The sequence below is a fragment of the Mytilus edulis genome, chromosome 3, assembly GCF_963676685.1.
Source record: "Mytilus edulis chromosome 3, xbMytEdul2.2, whole genome shotgun sequence".
Taxonomy (NCBI): domain Eukaryota; kingdom Metazoa; phylum Mollusca; class Bivalvia; order Mytilida; family Mytilidae; genus Mytilus; species Mytilus edulis.
Window position 1 is genome coordinate 98936196 of NC_092346.1, and position 24786 is coordinate 98960981.

The 24786-nt window shown below is 32.3% G+C and overlaps 1 protein-coding gene across 1 annotated transcript in view; it reads right to left on the reverse strand.

The window, feature by feature from the left end:
- LOC139517929 (A disintegrin and metalloproteinase with thrombospondin motifs 16-like) overlaps positions 1-24786 on the reverse strand; it is a 52385-nt gene that overhangs the window by 3992 nt on the left and 23607 nt on the right. The window contains exons 5-21 of the mRNA XM_071309484.1: positions 23909-24065; positions 22232-22410; positions 21605-21691; positions 20727-20824; positions 19866-19991; positions 19408-19524; positions 18474-18571; positions 15864-15943; positions 15220-15330; positions 14492-14649; positions 13675-13735; positions 12032-12167; positions 10443-10621; positions 8465-8582; positions 6773-6862; positions 5806-5978; positions 5336-5399 (exon numbers count right to left, since the gene is read on the reverse strand). Coding sequence (XP_071165585.1) covers positions 5336-5399; positions 5806-5978; positions 6773-6862; positions 8465-8582; positions 10443-10621; positions 12032-12167; positions 13675-13735; positions 14492-14649; positions 15220-15330; positions 15864-15943; positions 18474-18571; positions 19408-19524; positions 19866-19991; positions 20727-20824; positions 21605-21691; positions 22232-22410; positions 23909-24065 — 2032 coding nt within the window. The remainder of the gene's footprint in view (positions 1-5335; positions 5400-5805; positions 5979-6772; positions 6863-8464; positions 8583-10442; positions 10622-12031; positions 12168-13674; positions 13736-14491; positions 14650-15219; positions 15331-15863; positions 15944-18473; positions 18572-19407; positions 19525-19865; positions 19992-20726; positions 20825-21604; positions 21692-22231; positions 22411-23908; positions 24066-24786) is intronic.

Here is a 24786-nt window from a genome sequence, read left to right on the forward strand (position 1 = left end):
CAATCCATAACGTGGTGTTTTCAATTTTTTATCATGATGGCGGATAAGTTCAAATTTATATGATTGTATTTTTCTGCATATATGTAACTGCTATACTACAGTGGAGATCACTTCTAACCTCTCATTAAATCTGTCAGGAGAACTGTTCTAGAACAGTACGTAGAACTGTCAGCCTGACACCTTTTAGTCAGTTCTAGGTTAGAACTGTTCTAGCTAGAACTGATTTGGTCAGTTCTACCTAGAACTGATTTGGACAGTTCTACCTAGAACTGATCCTGACAGTTCTACCCTAGAACTGATCCTGACAGTTCTAGCTAGAACTGACCAGATATTTGGTCAGTTCTACTTCTAGAACAGTTCTACGGTTAGAATTGATTTCTAATTCTACGGCTAGAATTGATTTTAATAAATTCTACGGCCAGAATTGATTTATAAATTCTACGGCTAGAGTTGATTTGTAAGTTTTAAGAACACTTTGCCTTAATATACAGGGTTGGGTAAAAAAGCGATTTAAATTATATAGAGTTTTGCTATTTTGCCGGTTTTATTTCAGATTTATAATCGGCAAGACTTAGACAGCAACCATTTGATTTTCGGGGGGGGGGGGGGGGGGGGGGTATGTTTTTTTTTGGAAAAAAAAGTTTGTTTCCAGTTTTTGGTGAAAAAAATAATTTGTTTTGGACCCTGAGAAAAAAAAATTTGTTTGTTTCATCCTCAGCTGCCACTATATGTAATGCTAAAATTGAAAGAAAAAAATTGTTTTCGGTTTGTCGCTAAAAAATAGATTGTTCTTCGCCGAAGTCGAAAAAAAAAGTTTGTACAGAAAAAAACCCATAGCCCTCCTCCCCCCCCCCCGAAAATCAAATGGTTGCTGCCTTAGAGAACATGTTAACCTGTTAACCCCGCCATATTCTGCATGTATGTGCCTGTTCCAAGTCAGGAGCATGTAATTCAGTGATTTTCTTTTGTTGATGTGTTACATAAATTTTTATTTTTTCTCTCAATTTTTGTACATAAATTAGGCCGTTAGTATTAGGGGGGGGGGAGGCATTATTATTTGAATTGTTTTACATTTGTTATTCCGGGAGTCAGGATGGCTCATTATCACATAACAAAATTATCGGACCCCAATAACCAATATAATATCTATTTACGAGTAGTTTTCATACCTAGGACGACCTGTTTAACAAAAATCTTTTGACCGCATCAATCTAAACTGCCTTTATTTCCTTTTTTTTTCTGCAAATCTGTATAGCTGCACAGTACTTCAGTTTTAATTTTAGGTCTAGAGGGACTGTACTATACAAGTAACAGCAATTTTGGAAAAAAAATGTAATTTTTCACATCAATTTATAGTGCCAGCATGCAGGGGCAGCTAGATCCAGGCTGGGGGTCCAACTATATGCTCCCATTCATATGCATTGATGTTAAAAAAAAAGTGGGGTTCCAACCCCTGGACCCCCTCCCTTGATCCTCCAATGAGCATGTCTTTGTTTTATTCAAAATATTGAATCATAAACAAATATCAGTAGTTTTTATACTTCAGACTGAGTCGTGTAATACAATCTTTTGGCTGCATCAACCAAAACTTACCATATTTGCTTTTTATTTTGTAAATCTATATAGCACAGCAATTCAGTTATAATTTTAGTTTGAGAGGGACTGTAGTATATAAATAACTGCAATATTGGAAATCAATGACCACAAATTTTTTTCTCGCATTAATTGAGGGTGCCAGCATTTCCTATTTTTATTCAAAATATCGCATCAGAAACAAATATCAGTAGTTTTCATACCTCAGACTGACTCATGTTACAAAATTATTTGTCTGTATCAGTCAAAACTGACCATATTTGACAGCATCAACCAAAACTGACCATATTTGACCACATCAACCAAAACTGACCATATTTGCTCTTTTTTATACAACTCTTATAGTCGCATAGTAAATCTGTAATATTTTTATGTAAGGATGGAGTGTATAATCATTATAATACAAATGATCTATATTATAGGGTTATTGCATGAATATTGGGGAATATTGTTCCGAGTAGAATTTTATATTGCGCGTGCTTATATTTTTATATCAGGATGGATTGTTCAATATAAACATGATAAAGGAAAGCAACATTGGAAAACAAAATTATGCTCGCATCAGTTTAAAGTGCCAGCATGTCCTCTTTTTAATCAAAATTTTGAATCGTAAACTAATTTCAGTAGTTTTGATATCTCAGACTGACTCATGGATATAACAAAATTATTTGTCTGCATCAACCAAAACCATGAAAACTGACCATATTTGACCGCATCAACCAAAACTGACCATATGTGACAGCATCAACCAAAACTGACCATATTTACACTTTATAATGTAAATCTTAATATATATATATATACAGCCGCATAGTAAATCACTTATACATGTAGTTACATATCACGATGGATTGTATAATTCAAATGACAGCAATATTGTACCACATTGGCTAAAAAAAAATTTTCACATCAATTTAGAGTACCAGCAATTTTCTGCAAGTCCTCTTTTTATTCAAAATATTGAATTGTAAACAAATTTCAGTAGTTTCGATATACATGTATCAGACTGAGTCGTTTTAACAAAATTATTTGACCATATCAACCAAAACTGAACTTATTTACACTTATCATGTAAATATATATGGCCTCATTGTAAACCAATAATATTTCTATGTCAGGAAGGATCGTATGATAAAAATGACACCAACTTTGGAACACAATACACTTATATTGCTAATCCTGGCTGACCCGGCCTCTTAAACTTTTGAAGCATACAACAATCACTTTTCCATTGTGGCGTCAGATATTTTGTTTTATGATGTCAAATTTTTACGGGAACCTGTGCGATATCCAGTAATGGCAGACAAATAGCGGTAAGGTGGTATGTATACCATATCTAAAAATTTAGCACACCGTTATTTTCTCTCTGTATCCATAATAATGAACCGTCACTTAAGTGACTTTTAAGTCAGTTAGTTTGAGATGGTTTTTTTTTTAAACAAAACTATTTTACGGCATCATCCAACACTCACATGACTGATTCATATACTTTATTTTAAAATAAAAAGTACATGTATGGAAAGTTCTCTTCTTGGAATAGTATACTGTTAATATAATTTGAAGACAAATGGAAGGAGGCAGAGAAAAATGCATGATTTTGTTTGTAGCCGAACGTCCAGTGGCAAATGCTTCATTCATGTTCAGATGAGTATATTTTTCTGAGTTTCAGACTCCCAGATATCATTTATAATCGTTATTGATAAGCTCTGGCTAAATTGACGAGATTGTGCAACTGTATATAGTTTTTTTACGTTATAATACACTTTTATCATTAATATCCCATAATTCATCCACTGTACAATTTTCGTATGAACATTTGTCAAAACAGAATCTTAAATGAATGTAAATCCAAGGCAAACAAGGTAAATTACGATTAAAATTCCATGAATTAAATGCAGAGATATATTTATGACATGTATGAAGAGACTGTTAAAAACGGGGAACGAAGAAACGTAAACAATCGGTCCTACTAAAAAGCGTCCGGGAGCGCCCGGGAAAAGAAAAAGCGCCCGGGGAAAGAAAAAGCGCCCGGAGAAGGAAAATTAGCGCCCGGAGAAGAAAATTAGCGCCCGGGAGAAGAAAATAATAATATTCTATAACAATATTTTTTTCCCTTAAAAATAACTAATCATTGCTTGTTTTGACCTTAATATAAATGGGGATATGTACGATGCTACATCTAAAGTGTTGTTGCACTTTTACATTTTAGATTTCAAAATTGTATATAAGTAAGTAAATAAAAATAAATAAGAGTATATATAGAAGAATCATGAAAGAAATTGTCCTCGATTAAAATGTATATTTTGTTATTTGAAAATAATCGTGGCCTGAGGTCTAATATTTTCGCAACTGCATGGTGAACACTTTTTTATACAGATGCTGAGATAGATTTATTATATCATCTTATAAAACTAAAACTGCTTCAACATGTTCAATGGCTATGCTTATGAGGGTTTTAATGCTTAGACTTAAATTTAAACCAAACCTGTTCTTTACCCCCTTGTTTTAACTACGGTACATGTATAGTACTGCTTTTTTCATGTGCTGATTTATTATGTGTACCTCTTTTAATTTTGATTAAATTAATATTTATCTGTAAAATTTGGGTTGTCTTATACATTTCTCATTTTGATATCGTTTTTGAAAAACATGTTTTTTGATGTCTTACATTTTAATAAATCTTCCACATAAACTGTGATCCATTAGTTATCAATCTTTTGAAAAGTATTCATATATATATATTATTGTTAAAATTGAAATATTCACACTTGTTTTTGTGCTTTATTTGTTCATAACTTAACAAATTTGTCTCATGCCAATAAAATATCTATATATTTTCCCCGGGCACTTTTTCTGTTCCCCGGGCGCTATATTTTCTTCTCCGGGCGCTTTTTCTTCACCCGGGCGCTCCCGGGCGCATTTTAGTAGAACCCTAAACAATGATGTTTCCTATGCAATCTTATAAAAATATTTCTCCGATGAGTTGGATAACCTCCTATTCACTTCGATATTTGTACATGTAACGTATGATCAGAAAGAAATATAGAAAATCTGCTTTTATATAGCAAAGTAATTGGAAGTGATTTATTTCTTCTAAATTCTAAAGTGCCCTTACTGCAGTGACGTCAGTTTAGAACTATGCTACAGTCCTGACTGATTTAGTCAGTTCTGCTGACAGTTCTACGGTTAGAACTGATTTATACAGTTCTACCTAGAACTGATTTAGACAGTTCTACCCTAGAACTGATCCTGACAGTTCTACCTAGAACTAATTTAGTCAGTTCTACCTAGAACTGATTCTGACAGTTCTACTTAGAACAGTTATACTTAGAACAGTTCTAGGGTAGAACTGTTCTAGGTAGAACTGTTCTAGGACAGGTTAGAACAGTTCTATGACAGTTCTCCTGACAGTTCTAATGAGAGGTTAGAAGTGATCTCCACTGTATGTTTTTTATACACATTTCTCATTATGTTAACTATCTATAAAAAAAATACCAAAAAATATCACAATATATTGTTTCATATTCATAAGTTGACAAAATTTTATGTCAGGTCCTAAGTGTGCTGTCGACATCCGACCTGACGTCAATAACAAAGACAATTGCAAGTTAAATGTATGCGATGAAAAACAAAACAAACCAGATTTTTCAGAAACATATGCACAAGGATTCAATAAGACGACTTAAACAATATAACAATAAAAAGAAATGCACCAGTTAGCGATTACGCTAACAAAACTTACTGTCGATTGGCAGAGAATAAACATACTTCATTCCAGTATTACTGTTCGACGCAAAACTATATACCTGTTGATTAGAAAACAAATAGATTTAATCTTTTAGACGCACAGGAAACTTATACCAGATACTTAACACACGTTTGATTGGGATATTGTGTTTCTGTCGGCTTAAGGCTTGTCAAGTTTTTGCAATAAGTTTGTGTCATGAATAAATACTAGCTTTTTGCATTACTAGTAAAAAATCTTGATAAAAAATAAGAATAAAGGATGCACACCTCATTTCTGTTTTTATATTATTTATAAAACAAGTAAAAGCAAATGTTGTTAAATAATAACTGAAGATCCCCGAACTACACTTGTGTCGAGGGAATACAGTATTATTTCAATGTTTCAAAATACAAGGTTAATAATTATTCTAGAAGATTTTAATTAATTTTCACATGTAACAATGTATAATCATTCATTTTACAAACCTTAACATTCACCGGATTTGTCAAAGGTCCTTTTGTATGCATAATCGCAACATAAGCATCATTATGCCACAAAGTTCCGCTAGAATTGATCGGACTATCTCCTGTTTGAAATTTCCGACTGCCATCGTTAATGCTACTCGTTATAATTGTATCCCCATTTTCAGTAAAAATTTCTGAAATGACAAATCGAATAACTATTCTTTAAAATCATCTTCCCTTCAATACCTTAAAGGTAACTTCGATGTCGAAAAGATATTTTTACTTATTATATAGATATAGGAAAATGTGGTGTGAATGCCAATGAGGTAACTCTCCATCTAAATAACAATTTATAAAAGTAAACCATTATAGTTCAATGTACGGCCTTCATCACGGAGCATTGGCTCACATCGAACATCAAGCTATAAATTGCTCCGACAGTACAAGTGCAAAACCATTCATTTACCTATTATGTCTGTTTGTATTGTTCACACATCGTTGTCAATATAATGGAATTGATGCGACTGTCATACAAGTGAGAGGTTTAGCTAGCTATAAAAATAGATTTAATCCAACATTGTCTATACAGAAGAAAATGCCTGTACCAATTCAGGAATATGACAGTTGTTATCCATTCGTTTGATGTGTTTGAGACTTTAATTTTGCTATTTGGTTAGAGACTTTGTGTTGAACTTTCCTCAGAGTTAAGTATTTTTGTGATTTAACTTCTTTTTGGAATAAATTGTTAGTGTATTCTGTAGATTAGTGGATATTGTTATTCAAGTACCATTTATCATGGTTAAATATATGAAATCGGTATTAGTTGGATATTTACGACATCCTTGACCTGTATGGAAAAAATGTTTCAAGTGACGACTTTATATTTTTTTTAAAGATGTTGCAGGTAAATCGAAATTGCATGTGATACATGAAACGGACTAACATTTCATGCAGTCCTCAGGTAACAGATTCCTTGGGTAGTTCTTACCTGTGTAATATTGCTTCATATCATTCCACACAAATGATATTTCTATGTTATATGCACCAACTGGAATTTGTGTCCACTCTTTTCGTTGCCCTATTTTAGATATATATATATATTTTTAAACATGTAAAGGAAAAATCATTGACCATTGAAAATCTACATATACGGATTGCATGTGTTTCGTTGGTATTAACGTTATGCTGGTTACACTTTGTTTGAAAAAAAATATTTGCGGCCTTTGAATAACATTTTATCACGTAGGAAGTATGATTTTAGGTTGTTAAGATAAATAAATGTCTATCATTTCAGAAAAAAATAAAGATATTTAATTGAAGCACTGCATGGAGTTGATTTGCATTACTTGCAATAATGAATTATAGTATTGATTAAATATAGGGAAACTAACTTAAAAAAAATACAAAGATACATGTACTTAGTGAAACTTTCAAATCAGTAAATGCCAACGTTATAAATAAAAAACGAAGCATTGAAATTTCTACAAAAATAAAGTACGAGTCAGCATATTTGAAAGACAAACTTTAAAGTAAAAAAAACCCAGATTTTTAATAAAACTGGATCCTTTGATGACCTATTCATGTTTTGTATGCGTTTTACGTAAAATTAGTTTTACTTTTTAATTTGTTATCTTATTCTTAAAGCAACGTGGAATATTAAACTACTTACATATATGCAAATTTTAAACATATAACAATTCATTTTGTGTTTAAAACTCCTAACGCAAGTATAAACCAAATGTATACTACTCAGAACAAAAAAAAATTTAACAAGTGTCTAATTCTGATCAGATAGTACAATCAATTAATAAATTGTTGTCTTTTTTCAGTTTGGAAATACATCACTAGGAGTAAAATTTATGCTTTGATTTGGGATGGTAAACCTGACAAGGTAATTCGGAAGCGTTTATGTCAAGAATACTGCAGATGTGGTTGATAAATGATTAATTTGAGAAATGTTAAGCTGGGGTCACACATTCACGATGTTTACTGCCGTCCTTGACAGGACCATTCCCGATTAAAATTTGTCAAAAGTATGATCAAGATCCAGCGAATTGTTGATGGAAATTCAAACTTTAATTAAAATTTGTAAAAAAATAATTTAATCACGACAACAATTAGATATTGTTCAGGAAGCGTCGATACTCAACCGCTTCCAAGCGACTTTGTCCCGATAATCCCGTTCTCAATCCGCTTCTAATCCGATTTGTATCTTTCGCATGTAAAATTCGACCGATTCTGTCACGACTGCGTCCCGATTCTACCGAATGTAATCCGACAGAGATAAGACAGTAACCAGACAGTGAACCGACGCTGACGGAAGTTATCCGTTCGAAAACTGTCGGCATACTCGGGATGATCATGTACTGTCGGAACATAATCCTATCACGGTCCACTCTATCGTATTGCAAACGGCTTTATCGGGTCTTAGTCATATTGTATTCTGTAATTGTCGGCACTCTGACGTGGGTATCATTTAAGAATTTCGTATTGATGAAAATGTTATACTTCGTCCATATATATATTGTATTCTGTTATATCATATCGTATTATGATTACTAATTTTGTTTACTCTCATTTTCTTGATTATGCTTATTTTTTCGCTTGCTTTATTGTGTGCCACTAGAGATTAGAGATATTATAAAATATAAAAAAGGAAGAAAAATCTTTTTATATTTACATTGAGCTACATCATCAGTAAAATATCCCTCTCGGATAATGCATGTACTATTGTCACCATTACACACGCCGCATCCATCAAATACTTCAGCATTCAGAGTATTGGCGCAGTCGAATCTCTACAAGATAAGCAGTGACAACATAAATATATGTGTGACAAAGAATTTCTTCTATTAATAAGAGTGCCTAAATTATGTGTTTATTCCAATCACTAAAAAGGAGTTTGTATCGTAGGAAATTGTATAACGTTCTATCAGATTTATTTTACCCTGCAAATTGCTCAAATGGTCGTCTCCACCTTCTTGGCAAGCACTAACTTTCGATTCTCAAAGGCTTTTCGATTGTTGCATCTAGAAGAGTATGAATTGCTTACCGCCTACTGTGTACAGTCTTTACTCTCTATGCTTTAAGGGAGCGCGGGGGGTCTAAATCATTTTTTTTTCTAATATATGATTTCGCTCTATTTTTCTATAAATGAACTTTATCTTAAACTTAGAAAAAAAAAAAAAATACGGGGTCACAATCTGCCAAAGGTACTTTTTTTTGTTGAACTACTAGGTGAAATATAGGTTATATCGAAATAAAAAAAGAACTTAATTACAGAAATCGTTCACATTTTACAATAGTTTAGTTTAAGGACAGTTTTTTTGAAAATTATAATAAAAAATATAGGTCACCGATTAGTAAAAAAAGATATTTCAATTTTTTCACCAAAGAGAGGTAATTTAGAGCTTTTTCAATAATATATATACATTTTAAAAGTCATCTGGGACCAACACGAATTGATTTTTTAATGATTTTTGTACCATATGATAAAGTTAAAACTAATAAAGGTATTTAATAAATTTGCAATGAAAAATAAATGTTTAATTTTTTCAGAAATTTGTATACCCTCGAGCCTCCTTAAAGCCTCGGTCACACCTCACCGGATAGCACGAACGGACGCCTAACGGATAATAAATAAAAATTGTCCGTTGACAACATTGTTATCCGTTGGGAGTCCGTTGATGTACTGACCGAATAAAACGGACACATAACGGAAGCGTACCGGATACAACGGATGAACAAGATATACGGATAAATCAAAGGCGACAATAATGATACATGTAAATCGCATAAATATTCAAAATGTTTCTGTGTAACTGGTTTTGGTTTGTTCTTCAAAATTCCGCCAAAGGGCAGTTTCTGGCCTGAATAAGAACTGCTTGATTGTGTTGACGTGCCTAAACTATAAGATCGATTATGAATAATAAGAATTCATGAACCTTAAGAAATCTGACATACCAATAATTGGCATTTCTGACGCGAAATTTTCAATTGGCATTTATCCGTTTCAGATCCGTTCATCATCCGTTTTATCCGTTATACGTCCGGTAGAAGTCCGTTTCTCATCCGTTCAACATCCGTTTTTCCGTTAAACGTCCGGTAGAAGTCCGTTGGTGAATTTATCTTCCAGACCTCCAATGGATGTATAATGGACACGTAACGGATACAAAACGGAAACGAAACGGATGAGTACCGTACAAAACGGAAACGAAACGGACGAGTACGGTACAAAACGGACGACTAACGGACTTTCAACGGACATTTTATCCGTTGGACGTCCGTTCAAAGTTTTGAACATGCATAAAATTTTCCACCGGACAGAACACACGTCGACGGATAAAACGTACGCTTAACGGACATGCAACGGATATGGACGGACGTCTAACGGATAAGAACGGACGTCTTACGGACATGAACGGATTGAAAAAAAGTGATCCGTTAGGCGTCCGTTCGAGCTATCCGGTAATGTATGACCGAGGCTTAAGGTATTTTGATTTAATTTCTTTCCATTTTAAAAATGTTATTTTTCATTCTTGGACATGTATAGCTGAATTTTAGAATTTAGTTATATTTTGTTTCCTTCTTTAAACTGTTTATTTTCTTTAACTTTAAACTTACTGAACATTCAAACAACCTTTAACACTATGCATTACCTGACAATACCCTTCTAAGCAAGCAGAATAAAACCCTGGACGTCGGGAATAGCCATTTGCATCAGCTGTATCCAAGGTTCCTGGACACGGCGTACCGTTTTCTATCAATCCAAATCTTGTAAAAGAAGGTCTGGTATACCCTGGAGCCGATTCACAAAGAACTTCACATACACCATGGTCTAAAAACACAATGTAAAATAAACACCAACAAGACAGATACAGCAAACAACACAAATACAAAAGAATTGTATAGGTAAAAAAAAAGTTAACTATACAAAACATCATTCTGCAAACCAGTCGAACTAAACAAATGTATATGAATATATATCACAAGCTATCAATGATCTATTACTAACACCAAACTAGATATGAGAAAAAATAATCAAGGACGTTCTTAACTTGAAAAAAGAGGAGACAGATCGATACCAAAAGGACATTCACGCGCTCATTAGTTGAAAATAAACTGAAAACACAGAAACTAAAGACTGAGCAACACGAACCAAACCAAAACCCAGGAGTGATCTCAGGTGCTTCTGGAGGTAATCTGCTCTACATTAAGTTCTACATTAATTTTCATATGGTCAGCGCTAAAAATTCTGAAAAAAACCTGATGTATTGTTGGAATCAATTAGACAGATGAAATCGTTAATTTCATTTGATAAAGTACGAGAATCGGAAACAATTTACGATTATCTGAATAATTACCTGTTTGTTGATTTTAGATCAATATAACCTATAACGTGCATTATCAGTGGAGGGGAAGTTAAAACCGCAACAAATCTACGAAAGTGTTTGCTGAGAACAAACATTTAGTGCTTGTATTTTTTATCTGTTACAGTGGGAGATATTTTGTAATGTTACGGATATATTGTTGATATACAATCAAATTGTAAAATAACAAAAAATATCGAGCTCTATGGAAATTCAAAACGGAGAGTTCAATATCAAATGGTAAAATCAAAAGCTCAATTAAATCAAATGAATGTAAAGCAACTGTCACATTCCCGACATGGTACATGCATTTTCCTAACCGGAAAGTGGAGATTTATAAAGGCAATGGTAGTATACCTCTTTTCAATAGTCATAAATTGATTTAACTAACACACATCTGGGACACAAACCAAAAAAAAAAAAAAAAACCGAGAGCAACACGAAAAATCAACACAACGACAGAAATACTGAACATCTACAAACATAACCACCAACATACATAGGACCGGACTATAATTTATCTACTGCCATCTTCTTGATTTTCTACAGGACATTTTAAGAAAATATGGTGGGATGATCTTGGTTATGTGGCTAGCCAAACCTGCTGCTTATATGGCTGTGTTTAATACCGCTAAAATGACAACATTACGTGACAAGAATACAGTACAAAAAATGCTAGAAAATTTACGACAGAGAAATACATAAATAATGAATATAAAAGGGCATTTCAATATGTCCACCACAGAATAACAACAAAAAAATAAAGTGAATTTATGACGGAACACAAATATAGCACAATAGAATAATGAACCTGGTTGTATAGCCAGCTAATATTTCCTCGTTTTGACAACATGAGCCAGGTGTTTTTTTCTACATACTTAATGATGAGTAAATAGATCCGGAAGCTGTATATTCTGTCCCATTAATAATGTTGTTATCAATCAGTCTTTGACATGTTTCATTTGCTCTTTGTACTATAAGAGTAGAATCTGTACCACTGTCCCCATCACATGGCTGAAAAAATGTTATGAAATGAATGTTTGATGTTGGTGATCACTATTACTATTGTAATGCAACAAAACCTATTTTGACTTTTTTCTATGCAATATTTCTATAACAACTTATTCGAATCAGATCAGATTTGTTGCAAGTTTCTTTTGAATAATTAAAAAAAATTATATGAAATTATAATTGGAGTGCACATTTGCCCTGTTGTTGAGATCAGAAGTATCAATTTATTTACTATCAAACGTCCGAGAATCAGTCCGCTACGGTAGGCAATTAAATGTATTTTGATTTTTTTACAGCACGTCAGGATAACATATAATTTTTACATGAAAATGTTTGCACTTTATTTGAACTGAAGATAAAGCAGTCATTAATGCTTGACAATTTAACATGCAAAGTAATAGGCCATGCAAAAGATTTTTATTCCGTAAATGAACAGACCAATATTATTCAGAGTGATATCTATTAAAATCACAGGTCTTGAATTCATCAAACAATCTATTTCGAAAAGTAATAAGAAGACCTAATAGTATATGGTATGCACATAAAATCACCAACAGGTTTTGGTGTAGTTTGTGTTAATCAGTTCTTTTATTAATATTACTTTTACTGTAGGGTCTGTTTTCTGTTATAATCATTTGACGTGGCTCGGTACTTATACATCCCGTCAATGTGTTTGTATCATCTTTCATTTTGATGTTGTGTTTTGTACGTGTGACCTTTTTTTGTTTTTTTTTGTACAAATGGCGTGGCTCTGCACTTTTAAAGGTCTTGCCATTATCTTATTGTTATATTATAATTTTGAAAATACTTTGAACGACACAATTATTACACTCGCGTAGTGTGATGAACTAAATGTGGATTCTAAACAATCTAAAGAACTTTTGTATAATTTTAATTCTGGTCTTTTCCTGAATTTAGTTTAACAAACATTTTTTTAACCCTGTATACCACCATTCTCCATGTGAAATTATAATTTTGAAAATATTTTGAACGTCAAAATTATTTTATACAATTTACTGTGTGACGTTTACATTTTCTTACGTCAAACACGACACTCTATACAATAAGAATTGATGTGAATACAGTCACAGTACTTTAAATATTTCAATCCTTTATTGTTTTGTTTAAAATACATCTAATATAAGTAAGAGATGAATGTGGGTGCCAAATTTGTTTTTTTGTGCTTATCTGTTATATATTTGTTTGTATTGAGGTTGTGACACAGTGATGACTGCTGTACCAATATTATGACAATGCTTCCTTTTATGTCTGTTTTGTTCACGCATCGTTGTAAATATAGATGGAATTTGTTGCGACTATCATAGAAGTGTGAGGTTTGGCGCTATAAAACCATGTTCAATCCACCATTTTCTACATTTACAAATTCCTGTACCAAGTCAGGAACCTGACAGTTGTTGTCCATTCGTTTGATGTGTTTTATCATTTGAATTTGCCATTTGTTTAGGGACTTTCCGTTTTGAATTTTCCTCGGAGAAAAACTATTAATTACCTCAACACTGCAGCCTTCAGCTTCGTATTCATTTCCATCGCAATTTGCACTGTTCTTTGGACTAAATTATAAAACCAGAGATATATTAATTATCATGATTATTTATTAATCTGTTAAGTATAAGTTGAGATAAACAAAATATGGCTTTGCCTATTATTTTGTCACTACCACTTCCCTTTGTTTTCTTGTTATACTTATATATGTGACTGAGCCATGCGTCATAACTAGGTTCTTGTTGAATATGAAACACTTTGTGTATTTTGGACTTCATAAATCATACAAGATCTCCATTGATTGGTATGTAATAGTTTTTCAAAGATAGTTTGTTTTGATACAGTGAAAAACTGGGGGTTAATTTCAATAAATCTACAGTTTCAATTAAATTTCACACTTGTTCAGCTATCGAACTATTTTGATCGGAGGGTCACTGAAGAGTCTTATGACGGAAAACGCACGTTTAGCGTATCAAAATATAAGCTTGGTACTCTCATACATATTCGTTATTTAGTGTACACATTTCTGTCATGGCTGTTTGTCTATCATCGGATTTTTTGTGATTTTAAATTTTAGTTTTAACATGTTTTGAAATGTCCGTTGAATACTAATGACAGTTTTCAGCATTACCGTTTAAAAAGATGAGGAGTGTCAAAATACAGCAAAAAATTTAGATTGTTATTTTTTTAATCTAGTAACATTAAAAATATCAATGTGACAAAAATATGTATATAAAAAATAACAAATTTATTCAACTCATAAGTCACAAAATATCCTTAATTCCCTTTAATTCATATATTCTTTTTTTTTACAAAAAACCTACGTTGGATTATTACATATTCTTCTTCTGTAAAGCATTCCTCGTCCACACGTCCGGGAACAGGTTGTCCAGGTTCCCCAATCTGACCATCCTCCTGCTCGTACTTCAGGATTAATTAACTGAGCTTCAGACCAATCAACACAACCACCACCAAAGCAGATCTAAATAATAATAAAATTGAATGTGCCGCAGTAAATCAAGGTGGCATATACCATGATTAAAACGAAAAAAATGTTAACTTTGTGTGTTAAACTTTTTGTTCATGGCAATAGCAAGCTAACGAAAAGGTGTTCCCGGAATACCAACGATATTGCAATACGTCGTTTCTAATGTTTAATTTTGTCTCTCGTAAATTTTTACATTTCCTTTATTTGTCATTCAGATTGAAATGATCAACAGATAGAAATAACTCGCATACTTACATTGTAGCTGCATCTTTCTGTGTGTGTTACATTTTAATGTTGTGTCGTTGTTTTCCTCTGATATTTAATGCGTTTCCCTCAGTTTTACCCCGATTTTGTTTTTTGTCCATCGATTTACGAGTTTTGAACAGGGTATACTACTGTTGACTTTATTTGATATCGATTAAAGTAAATAAGTTGCTCAACTTTCACGAACAGAAATGAGTGTTAATATGCTAATGTTTTGTATACAACGAAGTTTCTTTATAAATTTGAAGCAGAACTTTACTCAATATATGACTCCTAACAATATAGTTATTTCATATTCACCTTTTGATCTGCACAGTATAGACCGGTAACAGTATCAGACTGCTTGAACATCTGACCATGTGTATTACCAACGTTATGATCGACACAGCTATATATGTTACAAACCGGGCCCTGTCGACGGATACAAGCTCAGTTAATGTATTGTACATACAATTTAATCTACAGTTTTCATCACTTTAGTTACCAAATCAAACATTTTTTCATGCAACTTTTGCAACCATAGGTGATACAAAAAGTAATTTTATATTTTCATCAAAGATACCAACCTTAAAATTTGCTAAAACTTTTATCCTGAGATAGAATTCATTACAACGCTATCACGAGTTGGTTGATCGTTTAGAATCACATACCTGTGTCACAGGTGACACAGTTTTCGTTACCCTAATCCCGTCCTTTTTTCGTCAATCATGCCATCACCAACTGAGGCTTATAACCAAATTTGAAATTACCATGCTCATTGATGTAATTAGATCTGCATACACTTTCGAAGCACATAAGATCATTCCCGAAATATGAAGTTTTCTTTTTGCTTAGTCTTTGTTTATGTGGTGCCATGTTGACTTGTTAGTCTTTTTTTTCGTTTTTCGTTAATGATTTCATGAGTCATAATGAAGAAAAATGCTTTTAAATTTAAATTTGCTCACCACAACATTAGGATATTCACGGTATCTAAATCCACTTCCGTATAACTGTTCACATATTTCATCTGCTGTCTTCATCTGACCTAGTAATAAATAACACAATATGAAACCTGTGTACATACATTATTAAAATAGAAACTGTTTGAAATATCACGTGTACCTATATTGAAAATAAACATAAATAGTGTTCAATAAATATTAAAACTCTGTAGTTGTTCTGTCTCAAATATTAAACAATATGTCTTAAGCTATGCCTACATGGCCATTATTATGACTATATTTCGTCTCTTAAACATGCTTTTCCATGTGTAAAATAAAGAAGGGGACAAATCTAAAGGAAAAATAAAAATCACTAGTCCACGGAAAACAAACAGTTCACAAAACACAGCTCATAAAACTATAAATGAAGCAATTCAAACCCTAAAAAAAAAAAAAAAAAAAAAAAATAGGAACAATTATCGATGTAAAAACCAAAATCAAAATATCACTTTTAAGAAACAATGTGTCATGTCTGATTGAAAGTCATCAAATAAATGGCCTTTCTATTACAATATTACAAATATATTGTTGTTCTCACAAAAAAACTCATCATAGATACCAGGATTAAAATTTTATATTTACGCCAGACGCGCGTTTCGTCTACAAAAGACTCATCAGTGACGCTCGAATCAACCTATTACTCCACGCACTACTATGATATATTTCCCAGATCGTCCAAACAAGAATAAAAATACATTCCAGATTCAGAGAGAAACAAATAAATATCGGTTTGGTATTTCAAACAAACCCGTAAGTCATGAATAAAACAGGCAAATTCATGGCCGAAGGAATAAATAAACCCATGGTCGCACTTATCGTATATTTATTTTGAAATTGTACTAGACTAAAAGTGGTATTTGTATCATAATGGTATTTTTTCCTTTGGTATTCTAATGAGTTAACTTCAGTTAGTTTTTGAGAAGTGCACCAATTTTTTGATGTTTTAGTTATTACACTCTCTATTGGTCCCGCTGTTTATGGCTTCTTGTTGAATACCAAATGCTGAGAGAGCTTGCACAAGCGCATTAAATTCCATCTCAAAAGTTGTTAATGTACAGTCTGTCTCCGCCTCCTTTGGGTTGGTAATTAATAACAGATTAAAACAAAATGAAATAGAAATCATTATACATTTTCCTAAAGTTATTTTGATTGAATAGCTGTTTTTTTCGAGTCAAAATTAATATAAGTCTTAAGTAATCAACACGTCTGTTATAGTTACGGCTTCTAGTGTCAATGGTTAAGTGATAATGTCAACCAAGGCACTATATAACATGCTTTGCTAGAGCAAACATTGTCAAAACATACCTTTTAAAATGTTAAAACTAGTTTGACCAGGTACACACATATGCACGTGCTACATTATATGTCATACACTGTGATTTCACACATGAGGACACTAATGTTGAACTTGATTCATCGATAGGTCACATTTTCTTCTACAAAAATTTGATGAACAAAACCGCGAATACAGGATTCGAAATGAGCATTCAGAAGAGCATTGTCCCCTCATTACATAGAAAAAGCTGACAAATTTGACAGTAGAATATACGAAATTACTAAGAAAGCATCCTGATATTGGAATAAATATCTTAGAAATTAAAATGATTTTTATATGAAATTGTATGTGGCAGAAGATAGCTATTTGGATCTGAGCGTCACTGATGAGTCTTATGTAGACGAAACGCGCGTCTGGCGTATAAAATTATAATCCTGGTACTTTTGATAACTATTTAAGATTTATTTTCGTTAGGAACAAACATAGTAAATTTTGGATGTGTACTATCCGTAGGTTAACGCTTATTAAATTGGACCTAAAATAATAGCTAAGTATAAAGAAGATGTGGTATGATTGCCAATGAGACGACTCTCCACAACAATCCAAAAGAAACAGAAATGAACAACTATAGATCACCGTACGGCCTTCAACAATGAGCAAAGTCAATAACACAAAGCCATCTATAAAAGGCCCCGAAATGACAGTGTAAAAAATTTCAAACGAGAAAACTAACGACCTAATTTACTTACAAAAAATGAACGAAAAAAATAAATGTAGCATGCACAACAAAAACCACTTAATTACAGGCTCCTGACATTGAACAGGCACATACATACAGAATGTGGCGGGGTTAAACATGTTAGGTCAACTTTCAGTCGATTATTCAAAGAACAATATTGCCTCATCGTTATAGAGCTAAATTGGGAAGCAAACTATGTTATTGTACTGGATAGGAATATTTTACAATGGGAGATTGACTAGTCTATAACAGTTAGGGTAAAAACTATATTCCTAACTCAGAACAACATTATTATATCTCAAAATCACCGATCCTTAACCCCATAGAACATATGTTAGACATTTGATTACTTCATCAATGAATTATTGGATCAACTAAGTCAACTATGGATATCGCAGAATACCACAGGTCTGAATACAGAATTAAAAAATCCATGCCAAGGAGATGTAGAATAGCGTTAGTCTCTCAAGGTGGTCGGAAATTGATTCAAAGTATCGTATTTGAACCTGTCATTTTCATCTTGAACTGCAGAGGCTAAGGTGTTTTTTAATGTATTTACCCGGAAGTTCTGGCACTAATGTTAATCCCTCTAAAGATGTTGGAGTAACTTCATTATCAGCAATATTTTCTATCCATAGACATCCATGATTGCCTGTCCTGTGAAAAAATCAAGAAATATAACACGTTTTGAATAATCCGCAAATATATTTTGAAAAAAAAAATAGATGCAGAATTTCTGTGATCTATTGAATTCAAATACAAAACTGGTTAATGTTTTGTTTTGCGCGCGTTTTTGTACTCAAAATCAAAATCTTTAGAAAAGCCTAACTCAATAATTTGGCAAAACTTTCTGTCAATTTTAGGTATTTTCCAACTATGGTAGAACTATCTAGTAACTGACCCATCAATTTACATTCTATTTAATTGTTCGATGGATATTTGTTTTTAACAAAGAAACAAGTCAGAATTTGATATAAACAATCAATGATTCTTTTATACCTTCTTGTCCTATTCACATGTCGTATGTTTCATGCAAGTATCTAATTAATTTAATTATCTGCTTAAAAAATATTTATTTTTCTCTTTTATCATATTGTAATCATGATCAATACACGGGCTGTTAATTTTGGACACGCACTAAATGTCCTTCTTATGCACTTGCGATGCATGTCTATCAGCTATCAAGTATTTTGTTTGTACCCTATGCGTTTTTAATTTACTTTTCATCAAAGTCGAAACCAGCATAGTTTGCTCCACTTACTTGTATACATGTAACACTCTACGTCATTTTGGAATGACAAATGAAAAATCTGTACAGTTTTGTATTCAAAGTTATCTCAACTCACAGAATAACTGATCTGGAAATTTGTCAGCTTTTGTGAGAAAATAATGATTGTTTTAAAATCTTTTCTTGAACATGTATTGATGTGCGGTGAATATGTAAAGATGTCACAGATTTTTTTATTATACTAGAGTAAATTGTGTTTCCTTACTGTAACCTTGTGTTCATATCATCGCAACTGCATGTACTCCATCCGACCCCAGCACCACCCATGACACCAACGTCTGGAGATAAACAATTTTGATCGGCGTCATGATACATACCCATGCTGAAATCAATGACATAAGTTGAAATGGTTATGTTAATTTTTTTTTTAAATAATAAGAAATTATGGCATTGACTGAAGTGAAATGTATTTAACTTATTTCTCCTGTGTATTACATTTATAAAGGGCATTTAAAACTCAATATGCAAAGGAAAAATGATGGTGACCTGGCATAAAACACAACTGAACGATCAGAAAGGATGGAAAGAAAACAGTCAATAGTAAGACACAAGATTAAGTTGTAAAAATTCCCAAAGAATTTTATGCTGTCTTTTTAACATATTTGACAGAATCATCACATATGAAAGGTCATAGTTGATCAAATTGCATGCAGAAAAACATACTTATGACCTATTTCATGGACTGTTGCGACATATCTTGTTATCCCATCTGCAGAAACACCACATCTGTACCTAGTATTGCAAACTGCATTTTGGTAAGCTAATCCTCCTAGTTCTGGATTGGGTATTCTTTAAATATATATATATATATATATATGTATAAAAAAGATAAGTCAATTAGCAACATTTGCTGCGTTCGTCGGGCACAGTTCAAGATGATATTTTGGGTATACACCAATAAGACAACTACCCATTGACACAATAAAAAAACATCAGAGTAAGCATACGTTTTGCGCGTATTTTTAATCGTTATAGATAATTCTTTAATGAATTTTATTTTGTATCATGTGCAACACGGTATAGAATTATGTTTGCATTTGGTTTGTTTTAGATGTTATTTAGTTATATTTCAATATTTTTAAATTGTCATTTTCGTTCGTGAAATGTTTATCTTTGAAACTGTTCTTGACTGCTGCATACATTTCCAATAATTTATTTTTCATACCAAATTCAGACATCTCAATTGATAGAAAAAACTATAAAAGACCGGCTTTGGATATTTTCCTTGAACCAACTTACAGTATTAATTAAAATCCGCTATAAATTGGCATTTACTTTGCTGTGATAAGAACATTAGAGACAAAATGGTTTACTTAATACAAAAACCAAATCAAACATTACGTACTGCTTTTTTTTTTGGCAAATGCATATACATAAATTTGAGTTCAAGGGTCGTTTGAAATAAATTCTATTCGTAAATTGCACAGGCAAACACATTTAAATGCGTGAAATGCATTTTTTTTTTATCAAATCGACATGTATTGGTTAATCGGTGGTATACTGACGAACTGATTTATTTCTTACCCTGTATGAACATGTACATGATCGTAAGATAAGGTTTGAGTTCCCGTACAGATAGTGTTCAGTGGAGCAGATAGAGAAGTGGAAGCGTTGTACCAGGACTGAAAAAAGAACAAATGACAAAGGTAAAATACCGGTAGAGGCATTTTCTTTTGTATAGAATGGTGGATTAAGTTTGGTTTTAAAGCTAGATAAACCACACATTTGTATGACAGTCGCATCAAATTCTATATCTCATTTTCAGGTGTTTGTTATAATTAATTGTTGTATTAAGGACAAACATATATCAACAAACAGATTTGTTAACATAGCTATCTTCGCTAATTGAATTAGAAAATCAAAAAAAGTATTAAAGGGACTGAAATGGATTTAACATAGAAACCGTGTTTCCAAATAAAGGGTTTTATATCTAATGCATTACACATTGGCAGCAGTGATAGCAGTGAAAAAACACAAGTTAGTGCGGGAACTCCGAACATTTTTTCCAAAAAAATAAAATAATATTTATCTTTGAAATCAGGATTGGTATACGACTAAAACATTAAAATTGCAAATACAACATCAATAATTTCATGCGGAGGCCTGCAAATAAATAAAAAAAAATAAGAGGAGGAAACGCTTTAAGGGTAAACGCCAATGTTCAAAATTGTGAGAGAGGAATTCAGAGTACCTCTTATTTGATAAAGGAAATATATTTTATAATTAATGAATTAAAAGTCTGTCTTTCTTTATTTACAGATCTAATCCCCCTAAATTCTTTCTTCTTTATTTATTTATAACGAATTGCAAATATCACGCATAAAGTCGTAGTTATCTTCAATTATTTGTGAAAAAAGTAATATTTGAAGAAGTCAACCAAAAACAAATGTAATTAATCTCACCGGGTTTGTATCAAAAAACGTCAAAAGTTTGATTGATAGAGTGACGTTATAATTCAACACATCAGCACGACTCCATTCATACTGCACCTGCAAAGATAAAAAATCTACATTTAATGAGCTGTTACATATAAAGCTCAAGATGAGTTTATTTTCATTATGTGTTTCATTAGTAGGTAAGTTTCTAACATACACAAAACTTTCCTATGTTTACGCATGTATGCATCCGGAACAACCAATGCTAAAGACGTAAAATTGATATTTTTTTAAACTCTACATTTTTATAATGTTTGATTATGATGTGAAATTACCATCTATCATTTCATTTGAACGACGAGGTACTACAAACGTTTTTATCTTAACAAACTTATTTTGCCCTTCCTGCGCACCTGAGATCACCCGAAGTTTTTGGTGGGGTTCGTGTTGCTTAGTCTTTTGTTTTGTATGTTGTGTCATGTGTACTATTATTTATCTGTTTGTCTTTTTCATTTTTAGCCATGGCGTTGTCAGTTTATTTTCGATCTATGAGTTTGACTGTCACTCTGGTATCTTTCGTTCCTCTTTTATAACGTTAGAACCAATCAAAGTTTACTAATGATGAAATTATTTATATTACATAAATTTACTTACTGCGTTATATTTGAAAAGCATGGTTTCAACTCTGCGGGTCATGTCAGTAGCTGGTAATTTATAAGTCAAGAAGTCAGCATCTACATACACTGCCAATTCTATTGTGAAGTCGGAGGAAGGTACCGCTCGTTTCTGTATTCTTTTATGGCTATATTCAGTTTGATTAATAAGAATGTAATCTGGAATAGTATAAAAAGGCTCGAACCAGGACTTTACGAATCGCTCAATAGAAGGCTTAAGAGATATGGAGTTCGAAACACACATATTTCATTTAAATACCCCATTATTGATACAGAGCTAGTTAATTGCATGTTATAAAGATGAAACGTTTTATTTTTAGAAATCAATTTGATTTATCTTACTAAGATGTAAACTTCATAATAAATCCTTCAGTTGGTTACTTTCTATTACAATCATATGATATTGGATATTCTTAGATAAATTAAATTTGGCTATACCTCGATTTGATTGAATAGTATACACATATTGACTGGGTGTGAGGGTAATAGCAAGTTTGTTGTCCCTGAGATACAAACTATTGCTCGAGGCAAAGCCGAGAGCAATGGTTGGTATGCGAAGGGACAACAAACTTGCTATTAACCGCACAACCAGTCATTAGGTGTTTTATTATACAGAACAACAATCAAGTGTTTTTATATACCAAATTAACTAATTTTCTAACAGTGTACATATATCATCTGAAAGAAAAGAAAACAATGTCACATAACTTGACATGCACAGGATGAACTTTTTTTATAGTTCTTCTTGTATTTGTAAATATTTCATTAATTGCAATCAAGACTAGAAATACTAGTGCAAATGGTAAATCTAAGCTAAAGTACACCAAACTCAAATTCACTTTTAGAGTACGACGACCGAACCCATATTATGAACAAGGTACTATATTTTAGATCTTTAAAAAATGCACGTGAAGGTTTTCTCTCTTTTATAATTGCTTCTTGTAAGTGAAATAACAATCGACACAAAAAAATTATACCATTTACAATATTAGAGTTTGACGTTGCCAAGCAAAATAGTCAATGACATCATTATTGTCCAATGAAAAATAAGCATGAAAAAGTACGGGAAAGATGATTATGAAACTATTAACCGGGGTAATAGTCTTTGAAACTATCAACTGGCAAATAGTCTGTGGAATGAAATAGCACAACTATTTCATTATTTTATTTTTATAGAAAAAACATACTGAGGTATAATAATTTTATCTATCAGTTAATAGAAATAATTTTGTCATATGACCGTGACGTCATTCACGTTTTTTACAATTAATTACTTCAAAATGAATTTGGGAATAGATTATAAGGAATGACTATAATATTTTGTTTTGTAGTACAATACAACATTTAAATAAAGCGCTACAAGGATTATTGAGTGTGCACAACATTTTTGATGTAAGTTCGTACTAGAAAAATATTACACCTATTTGTTTGAAATTAAATAATTTTTACGTAAAGTTACGTATGTACGGAGGTCATTTCTACTTGCTGCCTATAAAAACAACATATATTATTGATAAATTTAGATTATATGATTACAAAATATATTTCTCGAAAAAGTTTGCCATATTGCTCTTGTGTTTTTTTAAATAATTTTTTTAATAATAACAGAAAGCACAATTTTGAAATGAACGTTCTTACCAGAAAAATCTATGCTTACCTTTCGTTTGGCTAAGATCTGAGAACAGTAAATCTTCTCTTCGTTTTCTTGCTATCAGTGTTGTATGCTGTCCATCCCCTAATGCACTCCGTCTTCGAATATGATGTGGTAGAACTTCAAAATGAAGTTCATGGTCGCTAGTTGACATCATTCCTTGCTAAATTGATAAATTTTATATTTACTTGAGTTCATAATATGATTAAGATTAGGGCTAATATAGTGTTGGTATTACCAATGATGATGACACTAACGGTTTAACGTTAGTTGCAGATTAATATAAAATCCTGCCCATACTTAAGTAGCTGTTATTCGTTGGCAGATTCCTCTCTGATACCAGTGGAGGCTACAATTCAGTTTTATCATTGAGAACTAGTCATATTGTGTGCATCGTGTTTGGAAATGGTGAACCGTATGATATTACTATGTGAATTCTAAATCGAACAACTCATACTTACTAATCACTAACAGATTAAGACGGTCGTAGTTTCGTGTATTCGTGTTTAAAGTAGTAGATGGTAGTTTTTACTTGTAACTTTTTTGTTTGGCTTTCTTATTATTGGAAGTTGAGCGTCACTAATGAGTCTTATGTAGACAAAATGCGTGTCTGACGTATTAGATTATGAGCCTGGTACCTTTGATAACTATTAGCGTGTCGAAATGTACTGTTGTATTGTTTATTTGTGTATTTCTTTGTTCTGAGTGTTCTTGCATTTATTTGTACTGTAGTCCCGTCATGTAATGTTGTCATTTTAGAGTTATATTTAATAGTGCCATTAAAGCGCGAGGTTTGGATAACCACAAAGTAAGTTTCAATCCATCATTTATTCTAAAAATGTCCTGTACCAAGTCAGGAAAATTGAAATTGCTATCTTATAGTT